Source organism: Muscardinus avellanarius (genome assembly GCF_963383645.1).
Source record: "Muscardinus avellanarius genome assembly, chromosome: 16".
NCBI lineage: Eukaryota > Metazoa > Chordata > Mammalia > Rodentia > Gliridae > Muscardinus > Muscardinus avellanarius.
The window spans coordinates 649326-668151 of NC_137802.1; the positions used below are offsets into that span (position 1 = coordinate 649326).

The 18826-nt window shown below is 62.4% G+C and overlaps 2 protein-coding genes across 3 annotated transcripts; both read left to right on the forward strand.

The window, feature by feature from the left end:
* Positions 1-9815: 9815 nt before the first annotated feature.
* DUS3L (dihydrouridine synthase 3 like) lies at positions 9816-16292 on the forward strand (the record flags this gene model as incomplete). 2 transcript variants are annotated; one of them, XM_080712101.1, is made up of 13 exons in its annotated part: positions 9816-9913; positions 10714-10987; positions 12132-12590; positions 13171-13212; positions 13302-13454; positions 14536-14652; positions 14732-14797; positions 14868-14978; positions 15068-15164; positions 15268-15343; positions 15764-15952; positions 16015-16143; positions 16220-16292. In XM_080712101.1, 13 exons carry the CDS (start codon positions 9816-9818, stop codon positions 16290-16292), a joined length of 1884 nt encoding a protein of 627 aa, XP_080568227.1. The 2 variants fall into 2 exon arrangements, with proteins under 2 accessions (XP_080568227.1, XP_080568228.1); XM_080712102.1 differs by lacking the exon at positions 12132-12590 and having other exon boundaries at positions 10714-10789.
* Positions 16293-17158: 866 nt separating this feature from the next.
* PRR22 (proline rich 22) lies at positions 17159-18499 on the forward strand (the record flags this gene model as incomplete). The annotated part of the gene is made up of 3 exons (XM_080713032.1): positions 17159-17288; positions 17365-17430; positions 17601-18499. The coding sequence occupies 3 exons, from the start codon at positions 17159-17161 to the stop codon at positions 18497-18499; spliced, it is 1095 nt and encodes a 364-aa protein (XP_080569158.1).
* Between the last annotated feature and the right edge of the window lie 327 nt (positions 18500-18826).

The window sequence follows — 18826 nt, forward strand, 5'->3', positions numbered from 1 at the left end:
GCTCCCACAGCGCCCCCTGCGGGCGGCGCGGCGCGCGCCCCGGGGCGGGGCCTGGGCGGCTCGGCCCCGCCCCGACACCAGGCCCCGCCCCCGCCCAATCCCCGCCCCGACACCAGGCCCCGCCCCCGCCCCGCCCTCGGCCCTATCCCCGCCGCCGGCCCCGCCCAAGCCCCGCCCCGGCACCGCCCTATCCCCCCGCCGGCCCCGCCCCTACACCGCCCCGGCCCTATCCCCGCCGCCGGCCCCGCCCAATCCCCTCCCTGCCGGCCCCGCCCAAGCCCCGCCCCGGCCCGGCCCCGCCCAAGCCCCGCCCCGGCCCGGCCCCGCCCCCGGCCCGGCCCGCGCGCGGGCTCCCGGCGGCGGCGGGATCTCTGGGGACTGCGGCTGACCCCGACGCCCCCCGCCCAGGGCTCCGCCGGGTCGGGGCTCCCGGGCCGCCCGGGCCGGGGTCAGCGCAGGCGGGAGGGCGGCGGCGGCCCCTCCGGCCCGGGGGACCGCGGGGCTCGGCTGTGCGCGCTGGGCGGCCTCTTCCCCTCCGCGCGCCTCAGTTTCCCCAGGGTGCGCGCGGCTAGCTGTCAGGCGCGTGCGTGACCGTGCGGTGTCGGTGGCCGAAGGCTGACCACGGGCGCGCCGGACACGGGCGGGCCGGGCCGCTCGGGCGGGACCCCAAACCCGCCCCCGCGGGGCCGCGCCGTCGCACCCGCGCTCACAGCCGGACGGCGGCGCACGCGTGCGCACACGCACACGCACACGCACACACACGCGCGCAGTCCTGAGCCCCACATGCCCCCGACACATCAGCTCAGTGTAGGTTGCTTTGCACACGCACGCACGCGCGCCCGGCGGGCCCTTGCACACTCCCCTGGCGCTGGGTAGCGCACGGGCACACACACGATGCTTCCGTGCACGCGGCGCACACGGCGCCCGTCCTCGAGGCACCCGGCGCACGCGCACGCGCACGCGCACGCCCCCCCGGGCGGCGCCGCCCGCGCCCTCCGCAGCCCGCCCCCCGTGACCCGGGCGCGGGGCGGGGCGGGGACACCCGGCGGGGCACGCACATGTGCCCGCCATGTGGACGCTCCGGGAGCAGTTGCCGGGCGACGGCCGTGAAAGACCGCGCTCAGCCCCGGGGCGGGGCCAAAGCCTGGAGGTGGGCGGGGCCTGAGTGGGCGGGGCGGCCCCGGGGTGGGGCCCAGGGGAGGCCACGTGAAGGGTGGAGCCGGTGGGGCGGGGCCGGAGTGGGCGGGGCTGTCAGTGGCGGGGCGCAGGGTGGGCCCGGGTGGGGCGGGGTTTGTCGAATGGGGGTGTTCCGTGGGTGGGGCCTTGGGGTGTGGGCGGGGCCTGGCGGTGAGGGTCAGCCCGGGGCGGGGCTTAAGCAGAAGGTGGGGAGCGGGACCCCCGGCCGCCTCCGTCCTGGACGGCGCAGACCCGTGGGGGAGACGCTGTCACCCTCGGGGGTCAAAGGGTGGAGAGATTGCAGCCGGGCGTGGGGGCACGCTTGTCATCCCTGCGCCTGGGAGGCTGAGGATGGCGGTTCGCGGCCAGCCTCAGCTACTTAGTGAGGCCCTTGGCAGCTTAGTGAGATCCGGTTCAAAATAAAGAATAAAAAATAGGGCAGGGGGTATAGCTCAGAGGTCAAATGCCTCTGGGTTCCATCTCCAGACCCGCTAAAAAAAAACAAAAAAAGTAGCCGGGCGTGGTGGCGCACACTTGTAATCCCTGCGCTTGGGAGGCCGAGACAGGAGGATCGTGCAGGTTCGAAGCCAGCCCCGGCTGATTTAAGAGACCCTGTTTCCAAATAAAATATAAAATAGGTCTGGGAGTGTAGCTCAGAGGTAGAGGGCCCCTGGGTTCTGCCCCAGTACCAAAAAAAAAAAAGTATAAAATAGGTCTGGGAGTGTAGCCCTGAGGTAGAGGGCCCCTGGGTTCCGCCCCAGTACCGAGGAAAATAAAAGGAGAGATGGCGCCCTGTCACGGGGACACGAGAAGCACAGGTTCCAGGCGTCCCCACACACCGCACCCCTAGACAGGCGTGGTGGGCGACGCCCCGTGCACAGGCTGGCTCGCAGAAGCACCTCCCCTTCGAGGATCCCCTCCAGCTGGGCCGGGACCCTCCATGAAGACCACCAGCCTTGGCGCCCACCCCTTCCCAGAAAGCGGCTGAGCGCGGCCGGGAGGGAGGCGGGGGACTGGGGCGCCACTGTTGGCCGGAAACACGGGTATTTTCACTGCTTTATTTTTGAACTTTCCCGTCGGGGACTTCTGCCGTGAAGGCGGCGGTAGCTCGGGCCCACCTCCCACTGTCCCAGTGCCCGCTCCAGGGCTGTGGTCTTCCCCGAGCAGACGGGGACTGAGGCTCGAGGGCCCCAGGCACCCAGGGCCGTGACCCGGCCGGCCGCCTGGTGTTTGCCTGGGAACTCGTTCCGCTCTGTTTCTCTGCCTGCTCAGATGTCTCCCCTGGCAGGTCCTGGCAGCCCCCCCCCTCAGCCTGCTCCCTCCCACCCCATTGTGGGACGGGGGGGCTCAGAGAGGCAAGCCACCGGCCCCAGGTCACACAGCAAGGGCAGCTGCGACCTGGCCTGTGACCTGAGGCTGTCCTGTCCTGTCCTCCCCACCTCTGCCCCCAGGCTGGCCCCCGCCCTCCCTGGATGACCGCGGCTCCCCAGGGCAGTGTTCTGTTTGTGGGTGGGGACCCAGGCAGAGGTTCCGGGAGACCAGGGCCGCTGGCCAAGACGTGGACTTGGCCGGTGGAGAAATTTCCATCTTAGCATTAGGAGCTGGTTCCCGTCCAGCGGGGCTGGGGCTGGGGCTGCACTCTTGGGACCCCCGGGGGCCAGCACTGGCAGGGGAGGTGCCTGGGCCCTTGTGGGATTTTTTCCTTCTTTCTTCCTTCCTTGTGTGTGTGTGTGTGTGTGTGTGTGTGTGTGTGTGTGTGTTACTAGGGATGGAACCCAGGGGCATTCTACCTCCGAGCTACACCCCCAGCCCTTTTTTTATTCTTTATTTTGAAACAGGGTCTCACTGAGTCGTGGAGGGCCTCACTCAGTAGCTGAGGCTGTCCTCACCGCGATCCTCCCGTGCCAGCCTCCCGGATGCTGGGATGACAAGAGTGCACCCCACTCCCGGCTCTGTCTGTCTGTCTTTTTGTGGTGCTGGGGATTGAACCCGGGGGCACTCTACCACTGAGCGACACCCCTAGCACTACTTTAATTTTCTTTCTTTGGAAACAGGGTCTCCTAAGTTGCTGAGGCTGCCTTTCAACCTGTGGTCGCCCTCTGGGCCTCCCAAGTACTGGGATTACAGGCGTGCACCATGGTGCCGGGCCTCACGCTGCATCAGAGCTGGCCGCGGGGCCTTGGTTTGTCCCCCGCAGTCCCGGCCCGCACGGGTTGGTGTCCGAAGGGCTCCTGGGCGGTGGGCAATGTCCCTGTCCGGGAGACGCCTGGGTCCCTAGACCGGCTCAAGGCTGCTGTGCGGGGCCTGGCTGCCCCCAGCGCTGGGCCTCCGGGCTGTGGACCCCACAGTCACTCAGCCAGGCTCAGGGAGGGGCGGCCCAGCCGGACGCACGCAGGCTGGCCAAATCGAGGGGCCCGGAGCCCGAGAAGGAGCAGCCCCCGGCCCGGATGGGACCCCTGAGGCCTGCAGGAGGCCGGAAGGAGCCGGCTGTTCCCAGCCAGGATGGTAAAAACAGGACCAGGGCCGTCCCTGTAGGGCCGTTTGCAGCCTCGGGTCAGAGGTTACGGGGTCCATCTCCGTTAGGCCGGCCTGGGCGGGGCTGGCGGGACGGGCCCAACCTCGGCGCCACTGTGCAGCCATTGCACAGCACACACACGCTCCCACACTTGCCAGGCAGCAGTTATGGGTTGCCCTCTCCCACCAGGCGCACGCGCTCTCGTGTGCGCGCCGCCCCTGCCGCCCCTCCGCTCTCCCGGCCAGCGCAGCCAATTCGTGTCCTTGGCCCCGGCTGCCCTAATCCGGGTCGCCTGTCCCCAAGCCAGGAGATAAGGGGCAGCTGCAGGCGCTGATAAGGAATCGGCAGCCACAAAGCCTGGACGGCGGCCGCCGCGGGCACAGAGCCCGGTGCACCTGCCGGCCAGAGGGACGGATGGACGGACGGAAGCCGCGGGGCCAGAGGGAGGGCTGCAGAGAAACACAGCGGCCGCGTGTGCCGCTGGGGGTCGAGCCCAGGTGCCCCCACGCCCACCCACACCCCAGCCATGCGTATTCTTTTCTTTCTCTGGTACTGGGGATCGAACCCCAAAACCCTATACCGCTGAGCGATACCCACTACCAGCTCTTTTTTTTTTCTTTTTTTCTATTTTTGGTGGTACTGGGGTGGAACCCAGGGGCTTTCTACCTCCGGGCTATACTCCCAGACCTTTTTTATATTTTATTTGGAAACAGGGTCTGACTAGGTTGCTGAGAGCCTCACTCAGTAGCTGAGGCTGGCTTCGAACCCGTGCGATCCTCCTGTCTCAGCCTCCCCAGCGCGGGGATGACAAGCGTGCCCACCACGCCCGGCTCAGCTCTTTTGTTTCTGAAACGAGGTTCTGCTGAGACGCTGAGGCTCCCCCTAAGTTGCAGAGGCTGGCCTCAAACGTGTAAACCTCCTCCTCAGCCTCTCAAGTACTGGGGTGACAAGTTTGTGCCACCAAGGCCAGATTTTAATTAATTAATTAATTTTGCAGTACTTATTGGGTTTTTTTGGGTTTTTTTGGTGGTACTGGGGTTCCTGGAAGCCCTGCTACCTCCGGGCTACACTCCCAGATCTATTTTTACATTTTTATTTGAAACAGGGTCTCCTAAGCCAGCGCGTGCGGCTGGCTTCGAACCTGCGCGATCCTCCTGTCTCTGCCTCCCAAGCGCGGGGATTACAAGCGTGCGCCACCACGCCCGGCTGCAGTACTTATTGAACCCAGGGGCATTCTACTCCAAGCTACACCCACAGCCCTATTTTGGGGGGGCACTGGGGATGGAACCCAGGGTCATTCTACCTCTGAGCTCCACCCCCTGCCCTAATTTTTATTCTTTATTTTGAAACAGGGTCTCACTGAGTTGCAGAGACCCTCACTAGTAGCTGAGGCTGTCTGCAAACCGCGATCCTCCTGTCTCAGCCTCCCGAATGCTGGGATTATAAGCGTGCTCCCCCACGCCTGGCTTCACAGCCCTATTTTTTTTTTTTTTTTTTTTTGCGGGTCTAGGGATGGAACCCAGGGGCATTTGACCTCCGAGCTACACCCCTGCCCTACTTTTTATTCTTTATTTTGAAACCGGGTCTCACTGAGTTGCAGAGGGCCTCACTAAGTAGCTGAGGCTGGCCGCGAACCGCGATCCTCCGGGTCTCGGCCTCCCGAATGCTGGGATGACGAGCGTGCCCACCGCGCCCGGCTCACAGCCCTATTTTTAACTCTTTATTTCTAACCAGGGTCTCACTAAGTCGCAGAGAGCCTCACTAAGTTACTGAGGCTGGCTGTAAAACCACCATCCTCCTGTCTCACCTTCCCAAGCACTGGGATGACAAGCGTGCACCACCACACACGGCTTGTCAGCTTTTATTTTTATTATTTTGTGGTACTAGGGATTAAACCCAGGGCTTTCTGCCTCCAAGAACATTCCCTAGCCTTTGATTTCCCCTGCGGTACTGGGAATGGCACCCAGGGGCATTCGACTTCTGAGCTACACCGCCTGCCCTATTTTTTTATTCTTTATTTTGGAACAGTGTCTCACTGAGTTGCAGAGGGCCTCACTAAGGAGCTGAGGCTGGCCGCAAACTGCGATCCTCCTGCTTTAGCCTCCTGAATACTGTCAAGGCAAATTCTTTTCTTTTTTTTTTTTTTTGCGGGTCTGGGGATGGAATCCAGGGACATTCGACCTCTGATGTACACCCTCAGCCCTATTTTTTTAATTATTTGTTTTGAAACAGGGTCTCACTAAGTTGCGGAGGGCCTCACCATGCCGGGCTTCAAGACAAGTTCTTAAGGCAGAATTAGAAAGAATCAAAATGAGAGACAAGGCCAGCGTGGCGGCACACGCCAGTCATCCAGGATTTGGGGGCCTGAGACAGGAGGATCGCAGGCTTAAGAACAGCCTCAGCGATGTAGTGAGACTCTGAAACCTAACGAGACCCCGTTTTAAAATAAAAATAAAGAGGGCTGGGGGTGCAGCTCAGAGGTCGAAGGCCCCTGGGTTCCATCCCAGGGCCAAAAACAGAGAAGAGTCTGAAGGGTTAGCTGGGCTGGTGGGCGCTCGTCATCCCACTCGGGAGGCTGAGGCCGGGGGATCGCGGTTCGCGGACAGCCTCGGCTGCTTGGTGAGGCCCTCTGCAACTCAGTGAGACCCGGTTTCAAAATAAAGAATAAAAAATAGGGCTGGGGGTGCAGCTCGGAGGTCGATGGCCCTGGGTTCCATCCCCAGTTATGCAAAAAATAAAAGAAAGTGTCAGGGGTGTACTTCGTAGGTGGAACACCCCTGGCTCCATCCCCAGTAGTCATGAAACCCAAAATGTGGGGGGACAAGTGACGGAGGGGCAGGGGCCGCCGGGCCGGGAGGGGCCAGCGCCCCTTTCTTCCTGTCTGCACAGACGCCGCCAATTTATTCCCGCACCGTCCTGCAGAGGGCGCAGGAGGCCCGGGCGGGGGCCAGACTGCCAGGCCTCCGTCTTTTCAGCCGTCCTGGAAAAGCTGGCGCAGAGGCCGCCCGGCCTCAGTTTCCCCATCTGTTAGACTAGGCGCAGAGCATCGGCCTCTCTTCCCTCTCCAGGAAAAGTTTGGGCGAGTTCTGAGTGGAGCAGGGCGCTGGGAGGCCGAGACAGGAGGAGCGCAGATTTGCAGTCAGCCTCTGCAATTCGGTGAGACCCTGTTCCAAAATAAAAATAAATATGAATATGAAAATAAAATCCGGCCGGGCGTGGTGGCGCACGCTTGTATTCCCCGCGCTCGGGAGGCTGACACAAGAGGATCGCGCAGGTTCGAAGCCAGCCTCAGCTACTTGGTGAGGCTCTCAGCAACTTAGTGAGACCCTGTTTCCAAATAAATTATAAAATAGGGCAAGGGGTTTAGCCCGGAGGTAGAAAGCCTCTGGGTTCCACCCTCAGTACCACAAAAAATTAAAAATTAAAAAAGAGGCGGGCAGCCGGGCGTGGTGGCGCACGCTTGTCATCCCCGCACTTGGGAGGCAGAGACAGGAGGATCGCGCTGGTTCGGAGCCAGCCGCGCTGGCTTAAGAGACCCTGTTTCCAAATAAAAATATAAAAATAGGTCTGGGAGTGTAGCCCGGACATAGAAGGGCTTCCAGGAACCCCAGTGCCACCAAAAAAAAAAAAAAAAAAAAAAAAAAAAGAGGCGGGCAGCCAAGCGTGGTGACACACCTGCCATTCCAGGATTGGAGGCTGAGACAGGAGGACAGTGGTTCACAGACAGCCTCAGCTACTTAGTGAGGCCCGTCGCAACTCAGTGAGACCCTGCTTCAAACATTAAAACAACTAAAAAATAGGGCTGGGGGTGTAGCTTGGAGGAGCCCCTGGGTTCCATCCCCAGTACCGCAAAAACAAAACTAACAAACAAACCAAAAACAAAACAAAACAAAAAAAAACCAGGATCTCACTAAATTGCTGAACTGGCTTTAAATCTGAAATTCTCCTGTCTTAGTCTCTCAAGTATTGGGTTTACAGTCAAGCCACAACGTCTGGCGCGTGTGTGTGTGTGTGTGTGTGTGTGTGTGTGTGTGTGTGTTACTGAGGATGGAACCCAGGGGTATTCTACCTCTGAAAACACGCCTGCCTGCCTGCCTTCTCTCTCTCTCTCTCTTCTTTCTTTCTTTCTTTCTTTCTTTCTTTCTTTCTTTCTTTCTCTCTTGATGGTACTGGGGATGGAGCCCAGGGGCCTTCTACCTCCGGGCTATACTCCCAGACCTATTTTATATTTTATTTGGAAACAGGGTCTTTTAAGCCAGTTGAGGCTGGCTTCGAACCTGCGCGATCCTCCTGTCTCGGCCTCCCAAGCGCAGGAATTACAAGCGTGCGCCACCAGGCCTGGTATTCTTTATTTTTTTTTTAAAACAGGGTCTCACTGAGTTACAAAGGGCCTCACTAAGTAGCTGAGGCTGTCTGGGAACCGCGATCCTCCTGTGTCAGCCTCCCGAATGCTGTGAGTACAAGTGTATGCCACATGCCCAGCTACTTTTTTTTTTTTTTTTTTCGGGTCTGGGGATGGAAACCAGGGTCATTCTACCACTGAGCCACACCCTCTGCCCTATTTTTTTATTCTTTATTTTGAAACCGGGTCTCACTGAGTTGCGGAGGGCCTCACTAAGTAGCTGAAGCTGTCCGCGAACCAGCCTCCCAAATGCTGGGATGACAAGTGTGAGCCACCACGCCCGGCTTACTATTTTTTATTATTCTTATTTTGAAACAGGGTCTTGCTAGGTTGATAAGAGTATCACTACTTGCTTAAGCTGTCCTTGAACCTGTGATCCTCCCGTCTCAGCCTCCCAACTACCGGATGCGCCACTGTGCCTGGATCCTAACATTTATATTTATTTAGAAACAAGTTCTAACTTGCTGAGGCTAGGGTTTTGTTTTGTTTTGGTAGTGGGGATTGACCCAGATGCAGTCTACTTCTGAGTTACACCCCAACCCTATTTATTTTTTATTTTATTTATTTATTTTTTGGTACTGGGGATTGAACCCAGGGGCATTCTACCTCTGAGCTACACCCACAACCCTATTTTTATTCTTTATTTATTTTTATATTTTGGTGATACTGGGGTTCCTGGAAACCCTTCTACCTCCGGGCTACACTCCCAGACACCTATTTCTTAATATATATTTTTATTTGGAAACAGGGTTTCTTAAGCCAGCTGGCTTCGAACCTGCGCGGTCCTTCTTTAATACCCAAACGCGGGGATTACAAGCTTGAGCCACCACACCCGGCTATTCTTTATTTTGAAACAGAGTCTTACTAAGTAGCAAAGGGCCTCACTAAGTAGCTGGGGCTGGCCGCTAACCACCATCTTCCTGTTTCAGCCTCCCATATGCTGAGATTACAAGCGTGCGCCACCATGCTCCGCTGCCCGGCCTCCCCAGCCCTCACTGAGCTGCAAAGTAAGTAAGTAAGTAGCTGGGGCTGTCCTCGAACTTCAGTCCTCCTCCTTACTGGCCGACAGCACACCGCCCCGCCCTCCCAAGACTGGGAGCACTCGGGAGGCCGAGCCGGGAGGGTCGCTGGCTGAAGGGCGGCCTCCGCAAGTAGTGGGACTCATCCATCTGGGAGATCCTGGCTCCAAAGAAGAACCAAAACCCGGCTGGCGGAGGAGCTTGAAGGTAGGCTGCCTCTGGGCTCCATCTCGAGTGCGCAAAAAAGAGACAGGTAACAACAAAACTCGGCCCGCGCTGGGGAGGCAGAGACAGGAGGATCGCGCAGGTTCGAAGCCAGCCCCAGCGACTTCGTGAGACCCTGTTTCCAAATAAAATAGATGTAAAAAATAGGCATGGGGGGTATAGCTCGGAGGCGGAATGCCCTGGGTTCCATCCTCCTTACTGCAAAAGCAAATAAGCAAACAAATAAAACCCTAGCAGGAAGCCAGGCGCGGCGGCACACGCTTTCAATCCCAGTATGTGGCCGGCGGAGCCAGGAGGAGCGCAGAGGCGCCCTGACGTCATTTCCGGTGCCCTGGTACGCGCCTGCGCAGAGCCACGCACCGGCCCGAGCGCGTCTTTGGAGCGCCGGAGCATGCGCACTCCCGCCGGAGACCCGCGCGCAACCCGGAAGGCCTTCCTGCCACACTCCAGGCGAGCAGGCGAGCGTGAGTGGCTGTCGATGGCGGAGGGAGCGGCGGAGCCCCCGGCAGAGAGTGGCGCCCATGGCGACTCGGGAGGCAGTGCGCGGGAGCGGGGAGTGGCGCCCATTAAACCTCAGTGAGTCGCAGGGCAGTGGGGGCGCCTCGCGTGGCCTTCGCGGTACCCGTAGCCGGCCGGAGCGGAGCATGCCGGGAGGCGGGGGCCGCGGGCCGCGCGGGAAGCCCGCCGGCTCCTCGGCGCTGGCTGCCCCTGCCCCGGCGGGGCGGCCAGCGGCGGCGCCTCAGGACGTGCCCGCTCGAGGCTGTCACTCTCGCCCACGACGGCCGCGCGCTCGGGGCGTGCGGAGCTGGGGGCGAGGTGCGGTGCATGCTGGGAACTGTGGTCCCCGCGCGCGGTGGGGGGAAGGCGCAAGGCACCCCGGGAGTTGTAGTCTCCCAAGCTCGGCGTGGATGGACCGGGGTGTTCGCGCCTCCGTGTGGAGATCCAGGGACTAAAATAGGACGTCTAGTCACAAAGTAAGCGCCGTCTCTGGCTTTCAGTTTCTACCCAGCCGGGAGCTAGCTGGTTCTGAGTACTGAGCTCCCTGTGTGCAGAAGCACTGGAGCAGGAGCAACTGTTTTCAGTCCCCTCTGTCCAGTGTTCAGCGAGTCAGAGCTAGGAAACTCCTTTTGGCCGGGCATGGGGCGCACGCCTGTCATCCCAGCACTCGGGAGGCTGAGACAGGAGGATCGCGGTTCGCGGCCAGCCTCAGCTACTTAGCGAGGCCCTTTGCAATTCAGTGAGACCCTGTTTCAAAATAAAGAATAAAAAATAGGGCAGGAGGTGTAGGTCGGAGGTCGAATGGCCCTGGATTCCATCCCTAGTACGGCAGAGAGAGAGAGAGAGAGGGAGGAGCTCCTTTCCCTTTCTGCTGGCAGATACCTCACCACCAAGGAACAGTTCCACGGATTTCTGGAAGCCAATGGGGAGGAAAAGCCATGCCAGGAGACGGAGGCAGGAGACCCTGTTGGCAGTGACCTGGCGGAGGAGCCTGAGGCCAAGAGGATCCGGCTGCAGGATGGGCAGCCGGAGGCAGCTGAGACCCCAGAGCAGCCCCAAGCTCGGAAGAAAGCCCGTGGCCAGAACCGGGGCCGGCCCCACGTGAAGCCCACACACTATGACCAGAACAGGCTCTGCCCGTCCCTCATCCAGGTGAGCGCAGCTCTGAGGACGCTCTGGGCTCTGTTCGGAGCCTGTGCCCATCCCGGCCTCCTGAGCCCGCGGCGATCTAGGCCCAGGCTGTTCTCCGTGGGTCGCGGCTCGGTTCATAAGCCTTTTGCGTCCTGGCCCTTTTTTTCTTTTGTGATAGTAGAGACTGAAGCCAGGGATATTCTGTCTCTCACCTACACCATAGCCCTTTTAACTTTTTCCCCGTGGAACTGGAGATTGGACCCAGGGGCATTCGACCTCCAAGCTACACCCGCAGCCCTATTTTTTGTTCTTTATTTTGAAACCAGGTCTCACTAAGTCGTGTAGGGCCTCACTAAGTAGCTGAGGCTGGCCGCGAACCTGCAATCTCCCATCTCAGTCTCCCCAGTACCGTGCACCCCCCACCCAGCTTGAATTTTTGTTTTGAAGCAGAGTCTCCCTAGCTTGCTGAGAGGCTCAGTGAGTAACTGAGGCTGGTCTTGAACCTGCGATCCTCCTGTCTCAGCCTCCCAAGTATTGAGATTGCAGGTGTGTGCCACCACACCTGGCTCTGTTGTGTGTGTGTGTGTGTGTGTGTGTGTGTTACTAGGGATTAAACCCCAGAGCATTCTACCTCTGAGCTACAGCTTGGCCCTATTTTACTTTTTTTTTTTTTTTTTTTTTTTTGGTGGCACTGGGGTTCCTGGAAGCCCTTCTACCTCCGGGCTACACTCCTAGACCTATTTTATACTTTTTTTTTTTTTTTTTTTTTAATGTGGAAACAGGGTCTCTTAAGCCAGCGCGGCTGGCTTCGAACCAGCGCGACCCTCCTGTCTCTGCCTCCCAAGCATGGGGATGACAAGCGTGCGCCACCACGCCTAGCAGCCCGGCCCTATTTTACTTCTTAATTTGAAACAGTCTCATGATGTTGCGAGGGCCTCACTCACTGGTGAGGCTGGCCGCAAACCTGCGATCCTCCTAGCTCAGCCTCCCAAGTCCTGGGATGACAAGGGCGCCCACCACGCCGGGCTCTTTGGACGTAGGGTGTCTGGCACGGGCTTCTCTGGCACGGCCCCCCAGTGGAGCAGCACCTGTCGCTTTTGTCCCCGGTGCGGCCACGGCCTTCGGTGGGGCGGGGCTCACACGCGGCCCCTCGCCGTCCCCACAGGGGTCAGGCGCCGCCTGCCTCTTCGGCGATCGCTGCCGCTTCCTGCATGACGTGGACCGCTACCTGGAGACCAAGCCGGCCGACCTGGGCCCCCGCTGCGTGCTCTTCGAGACCTTCGGCCGGTGCCCCTATGGCGTGACCTGTCGATTCGCCGGCGCTCACGGGGAGCAGGGTGGGCCGGCGGCGTCCCGGGGCTGCCCCCTGCCCATCTGCAACGGCCTGGACAAGGCCCTGCAGCAGCAGCTGCGGAAGCGCCAGGTGCGCTTCGAGCGGGCGGAGCAGGCCCTGCGCCAGCTGAGCCAGGCCCAGCCAGGCCCCGCGAGCGCCGCGGCCAAGGGCCAGGACGGCCAGCTGGATTCTTCAGAGCAGGCCCGCTCCCCGTCCTGCAGCCCGGTGCGGACGTGTGGGCCCCTGACAGACGAGGACGTGGTCAGGCTGCGGCCCAGTGAGAAGAAGCGGGTACGTGCTCAGCCGCCATCGGGCGAGGCCACCAAGGCGCGGCCCTGGGGTGGGCGGTGGCCCGGAGAGCCCAGGGGAGGCCCCCTCTCTGTGCCCTCGGCCCACCCTCGCGGAGTCCCAGTCTGCAGGGGCAGGAAGAGCTCCGGACACGCTGAGTCCCAGGGGGCCGGGCTGCGGGCAGCTTCTGAGAGGGGGCACTGGGGCTGGGATGTGCGCGCGTCACTGGGGACGGAACTCGGGCCCTCTGCTGCTGAGCTGCACGCCCAGCTCTCTTCGCAACCTTTTATCTTGAAACAGGGTCTCACTGAGTTGCGAACCGCGATCCTCCTGTCTCAGCCTCCCAAGTACTGGGATGACAAGCGTGCGCCATGCGCCCGGCTGGGACTGGGGTTTGGCCCCTTGAGTAGCCACGTAGGAGGTTGTGGGTCAAGAGCGTCCTTTGTCAGGAGGTCGCCGGTCTCGACAGAGGCCCAGAGCTGAAGCGGCAGGCGGGCTGGGCAGAGCGCATCCTGGCCAGCAGGAGGACGGTCCCCAAGGGCCGGCTGGAGGGCCCGTCTTCACCGAGTCTCCTTCCCCCCAGCTGGACATCAGCGGCAAGCTGTACCTGGCTCCTCTTACCACGGTAGGCCCGGCAAGGGCTGGGGGAGGCCCGGCCAGGCGGGACGTCAGGCCCTGCCCCTGCGCCCTCACCACGGTGTGTCCTGTGCCCAGTGCGGGAACCTCCCCTTCCGGAGGATCTGCAAGCGCTTCGGGGCCGATGTGACCTGTGGGGAGATGGCTGTCTGCACCAATCTGCTGCAGGGCCAGACGTCCGAGTGGGCACTGCTCAAGCGCCACCCGTGCGAGGACATCTTCGGTGTCCAGGTCAGTGCCTGCCGAGGGAGGGCAGGAAGGCCCGCGTTGCGGTGTCAGCTGTGCAGCCGGCCCCGTCACCTCCTCAGCCTGGGGCCTGACAGCTAAGTCCCAGTGGCCAGGGAGGCTGAGACGGGATCGCAGGCCCTAGTGAGACCCTGTTTCAAAAGAGAAAATGAGAGCCGGGCGTGGGGGCACACACCTGTAATCCCAGCATTCGGGAGGCTGAGACAGGAGGATCCTGGTTCCAGAACAGCCTCGGCGACTTAGTGAGGCCCTCTGCAGCTCAGTGAGACCCTATTTCCAAATAAAAAATGAAAAACCAGGCTGGGGTGTAGCTCGGAGGTAGAATGGCCCTGGGTTCCATTCTCAGTACTGCAAAAAAAAAAAAAAAAAAAAAAAAATCGGGCTGGGGTTCATCTCAGAAGCTCAGAGGTAGAACGTCCCTGGGGCCCGTCCCCAGTATTACATAGACTTAAAAAAAAAAAATTAGCCGGGCATGGTGGCGCATGCTTGTAATACCTGTGCTTGGGAGGCTGAGACAGGAGGATCGCACAGGTTCGAAGCCAGCCTCAGCTACTAAATGAGGCTCTCAGCAACTTAGTGAGACCCTGTTTCCAAATAAAATATAAAAAAGGTCTGGGAGTATAGCCCGGAGGTAGAAAGCCTCTGGGTTCTACCCCCAGTACCACCAAAAAATAAAAATAAAATAAAAATAGGGCTGGGAGTGTAGCTCAGAGGTAGAAAGTTCCTGAGTTCCATCCCCAGTACTGCAAATAAATAAAAAATTAAGTTAAAAATAAGGGCTGGGCCGGGTGTGGTGGCACACACTTGTAATCCCAGCACTTGGGAGGCTGAGACGGGAGGATCGCACGGGTTCGAAGCCAGCCTCAGCAACTTAGGCTCTGAGACCCTGTTTCCAAATAAAGTATAAAAAAGCTCTGGGAGTACAGCCCGGAGGTAGAAAGTCTCTGGGTTCCACCCCCAGTACCACAAAAAAAATAAAAAGCAGGCATGGGCTCTGTCAGGGAGGGGGAGCCTCTGGCCAGCAGTGGGCAGCCACCAGCCAGATGCAGCCGGCCCCGCCCCGCAGCTGGAGGGCGCCTTCCCCGACACCATGACCAGGTGCGCCGAGCTCCTGACCCGCACTGTTGAGGTGGACTTCGTGGACATCAACGTGGGCTGTCCCATCGACCTCGTGTACAGGAAGGTACAGCCGGGGACCTGGGGGAGGGGCTGGGCAGGGGCGGCCTGGCTGGCTGCCCACCTCGCTCGCTTCTTTCTCCCAGGGTGGAGGCTGCGCCCTGATGAGCCGCCCGGCCAAGTTCCAGCAGATCGTCCGCGGCATGAGCCAGGCACGTGCGCCCCTGCCGCCCGCCCCCGTTGGCCAGCCTCCCGCTGACCGCCCCGTGCTCCCGTCACCAGGTGCTGGACGTGCCGCTGACGGTGAAGATCCGCACGGGCGTGCAGGAGCGCGTGGGCCTGGCGCACCGCCTGCTGCCCGAGCTGCGGGACTGGGGCGTGGCCCTGGCCACGGTGGGTCCGGGGCCCAGCTCCCGTCGCGCGGCCCCTCGGCCCTTCCTTGCCCGTCAGGCGAGTCCCTCACCGCTGTGCCTTCTCCCCAGCTCCATGGCCGCTCGCGGGAGCAGCGCTACACCAAGCTGGCGGACTGGCACTACATCGAGCAGTGCGCGAAGGCAGCCAGCCCCATGCCGCTGTTCGGTGGGTGCCGGGAGCCGCCCCTGCCCACCCCAGGCCGCAGATCACCGGCTGGCAGGCAGTCCCGCTGCCCTTCGCTCCCCAAGACCCGTCCCTGTCCCCTCAGGAAACGGGGACATCTTGTCCTATGAGGACGCCAACTGCGCCATGCGGACAGGAGTGGCCGGGATCATGATCGCCCGGTGAGTCCCTGTAGGCGGCGGCAGCTGCCTGGCAGCGCCCAGAGTCGGGGCTGCATCCTGCAGTGCGGCTCGGCCCTGGCAGTGGCTTTGGGGAGGGACAAGGGCAGGCAGGAAGACGTTGGGAATTCAGGCGTGCTGGCGCAGGCTTCTAGTCCCAGCATTGGGAGGCTGAGAAGGGAGGATCGTGGTTCGCGGCCAGCCTCGGCTGTGTAGGCCCTTTGCAACGCAGTGAGACCCTGTAAGTCTGGGGTAGAGCTTGGAGGTAGGATGACCCCCGGGTGCCATCCCCAGACCAAAAAAAAAAAAAAAAAAAAAAAGCCATTGGGAGCCACGGCTCGGACAGGCAGGGAGCCTGGAAGCCAGGGCCCCGGCGCCGTGGGCGCCCGCCGGCCGGCCCAGGGCTGACGGTGCCCCCCGCAGCGGCGCGCTGCTGAAGCCCTGGCTGTTCACGGAGATCAAGGAGCAGAGGCACTGGGACATCGCGTCCTCCGAGCGCCTGGACATCCTGCGGGACTTCACCAGCTACGGCCTGGAGCACTGGGGCTCCGACACGCAGGGCGTGGAGAAGACGCGGCGCTTCCTGCTGGAGTGGCTGTCCTTCCTGTGCAGGTGGGCAGGGCCGCGGGCAGGGCCGGCGTGCGCCCGGCCGCCCTGACGCGCTCCTCCCGCAGGTACGTGCCCGTGGGGCTGCTGGAGCGGCTCCCGCAGAGGGTCAACGAGCGGCCGCCCTACTACCTGGGCCGCGACTACCTGGAGACGCTCATGGCCAGCCAGCGGGCCGCCGACTGGATCCGCATCAGGTGCGTGGCGGCCGGCCGGCGGGCGGGCGGGGGCCGCGGACCGAGGCCAGCCTGACCCTGCGCCCTCTCCCCACAGCGAGATGCTGCTGGGCCCCGTGCCCCCCAACTTCGTCTTCCTGCCCAAGCACAAGGCCAACGCCTACAAGTAACCAAGCGCGACCAGCGCCTGGAGAAACAATAAACTTTATTCTTCTAAATTTGTCTTCCTGTGGTACTTGGGGTTGAACCCGGCGACACCCCCAGCCCCTTAGGTCTGTACTTGGGAATCGTGAAAACTGCTGGGGCTGGCCTCAAATCTTTGATCTGCTTTCAGCCTCTCGGAAAGCACAGGTGTGTGCCACCACGCCCCATTTCTTTTACTTGCGGTACTGGGGTGGAACCCAGGGGGTCTACCCCAGCCCTACTTTTTCTCCTTTATTCTGAAACAGTAGCTGAGGCTGGCCGCGAACTGCCATCCTGTGTCAGCCTCCTGAATGCTGGGATGAGCGTGCGTGCCACCGCGCCTGGTTAATACACACCCGTTTCTTCATTCTCTTGAAGTCCGGGCCTTCCTTCAAGTGACGTGGGCGCCTTCCCTGCCCTCCAGGAGCGCCTGCTCGCCCCTGGCCGCGGCCCCTCTCCTGGGTTCTCTCGCACCGGCCCTTCCAGCCCGTGGGCGGGGCCTGGATGCTGCAGCTGCCACCACCGAGCCGGACCACCACCAGGTGGGGGTGGGTGGGGGTGGGGAGCCGTGCCCCTGGAGGTGGCGGCCTCGGGGCGGCGGGAGGCTGCAGCTGAGGGCAGGCCGGGTGGTGAGCTAAGCCCAGGGCCTGCCCGTTCCCCATGACCCTGCAGCTGACCACCAGCTGCCCCCTTGCCCCCGCCTGGCCCCTGCCTCCCCCTGGAACCCCTGGCAGTGGGCAGGCCTCAGCCTGGAACTTGCCGCCCCGAGCAACCGGGCAAACAGAACCTCGCAGGGCTCCGAGCCTGCTCTCTGGCGGCCCCTTGTCTCCCAAGAGCGCCCCAAGAGCGCCCCATGCAGCACCCCAAGCCCTTCTACACACCCCCAGCTCTGCAGGAAGGATTTGGCCCCCGGGGCCTGGAGGGTGCTGAGGGACCAGGCAGCCAGCTGGCCCCGGCCTGCCCAGGGCCTCTCCCTGCCGTGGGTACGACGAGGGCAGGGGCCAAGGGCAGGGGCCAGCCAGCTTGGGGCCCCACCCACCTGGCCACCTTTGTCCACAGCCTCCTCCAACCTCCTGTACCAACCCCCGAACCCGGAGAAAGAGGCGTTTCCCGCCCCTCCAGCAGGTACCCACACTCCCGCCACCAGGGGCCAGGAGCAGGGGAGGGGTGTGCAGGGCCCAGCCTGTCCAGACCCCATCCCCGGGAGGGTCCCAGACGGCAGGCCTGTGCCCCTCCGCCCCTGGGTGGGACCCCCAAATGAGAGCCAGGCGCCGCAGCCCGCGCCTGCTCCCCAGGCTTTCAGATGGCGCCCTGCGGCTGCTTCTTTGACCCCCGCATCTACCGGATCGAGTGGGCGGCCACCGACTTCGGCCAGTCACCACTGTACAAGCTGGCGGTGGCCGGGGGCCCCGCAGCACCGGGCAGCTTCCTGCTGGAGCCCCCACCGTACCTGCCCGCACCCGCGCCGCCCTGCCCGCCGCCGCCTGCGGGGCCCCCGTTCCTCGTGCCCTACTTCCCGCCCGAGGCCGCCGAGGCCCTGGGATTTGTGGGGGACACGGCGCCCCCCGCCTTCCTGGAGCTGCCCCCGCCGCTGCCCCCAGGGAGCCGGGGCCCCTCGCCGCCCGCCAGGGAGGCCCCACCGAGCACGCTGCGCCAGCTCGGGCCCCCTGTGGCCTCGCCCACCTTCCCCGCCGCCCAGCCGCCGTGCCCGCCGTGCCCAGGGGAGCCGCAGGGTGCCAGCGAGACCAGGGTGCCTCAGGCGGCCCGCACCCTGGCGCTGCCGGACAAGGTGCTGCTGGAGGACGCCATGAAGCTGTTCGACTGCCTGCCGGGGGCCGCAGAGCCCCAGGCCAGCACCCGTGGGGCGCCCGGGCCCGGCCTGCCCGACAGCGGCGGCGGGGGCGACGACCGCTCCGGGGACATCCGCTCGCTGCACCTGCCCGAGGACCTGCTGTCCTTCGACTACAGCGTGCCCGAGCTGCTGGACACCGTGGCCCACGCCGAGCACTTCCTCCACCTCAAGGTGCTGGACGAGGAGCCGCTGCCCCGCCCCGGGGCCCCGGCCCCAGACCCCCGGCCCGACCCCCCGGGGAAGAAGAAGGCCGGCTCGGCCAAGAAGGGGAAGTCGGGGAGCAAGGGCAAGCAGGCCGCCCCCGCAGGGCCCCGGCAGGCCCTGGGCGCTGCCCCCCATTAAAGCTGCTTTTGTATCTCAGCCTGGAGAGCCCTGGGGGCCGCTGCGCCGTGGGCTGGGGGTGGAGCCTGTCCCCTTGACCCAGCTGCTTGGTGAGACTAGGAAGGACCCAGCACTTGCTGGAAACTTCCAGAGTCATGCAGGGGACGCTGGCCTGCAAACCCAGAACAATACTGGGGAGGCTGAGGCAGGATGGCGGCAGGTTCAAGGCCAGCCTCAGCAACTCAGCAAGACCCTATCTCAAAAAGTAAAAAGAAGCCGGGAGTGGGGACGCACGCTTGTCATCCCAGCATTCGGGAGGCTGAGACAGGAGGATCCCAGTTTGCAGAC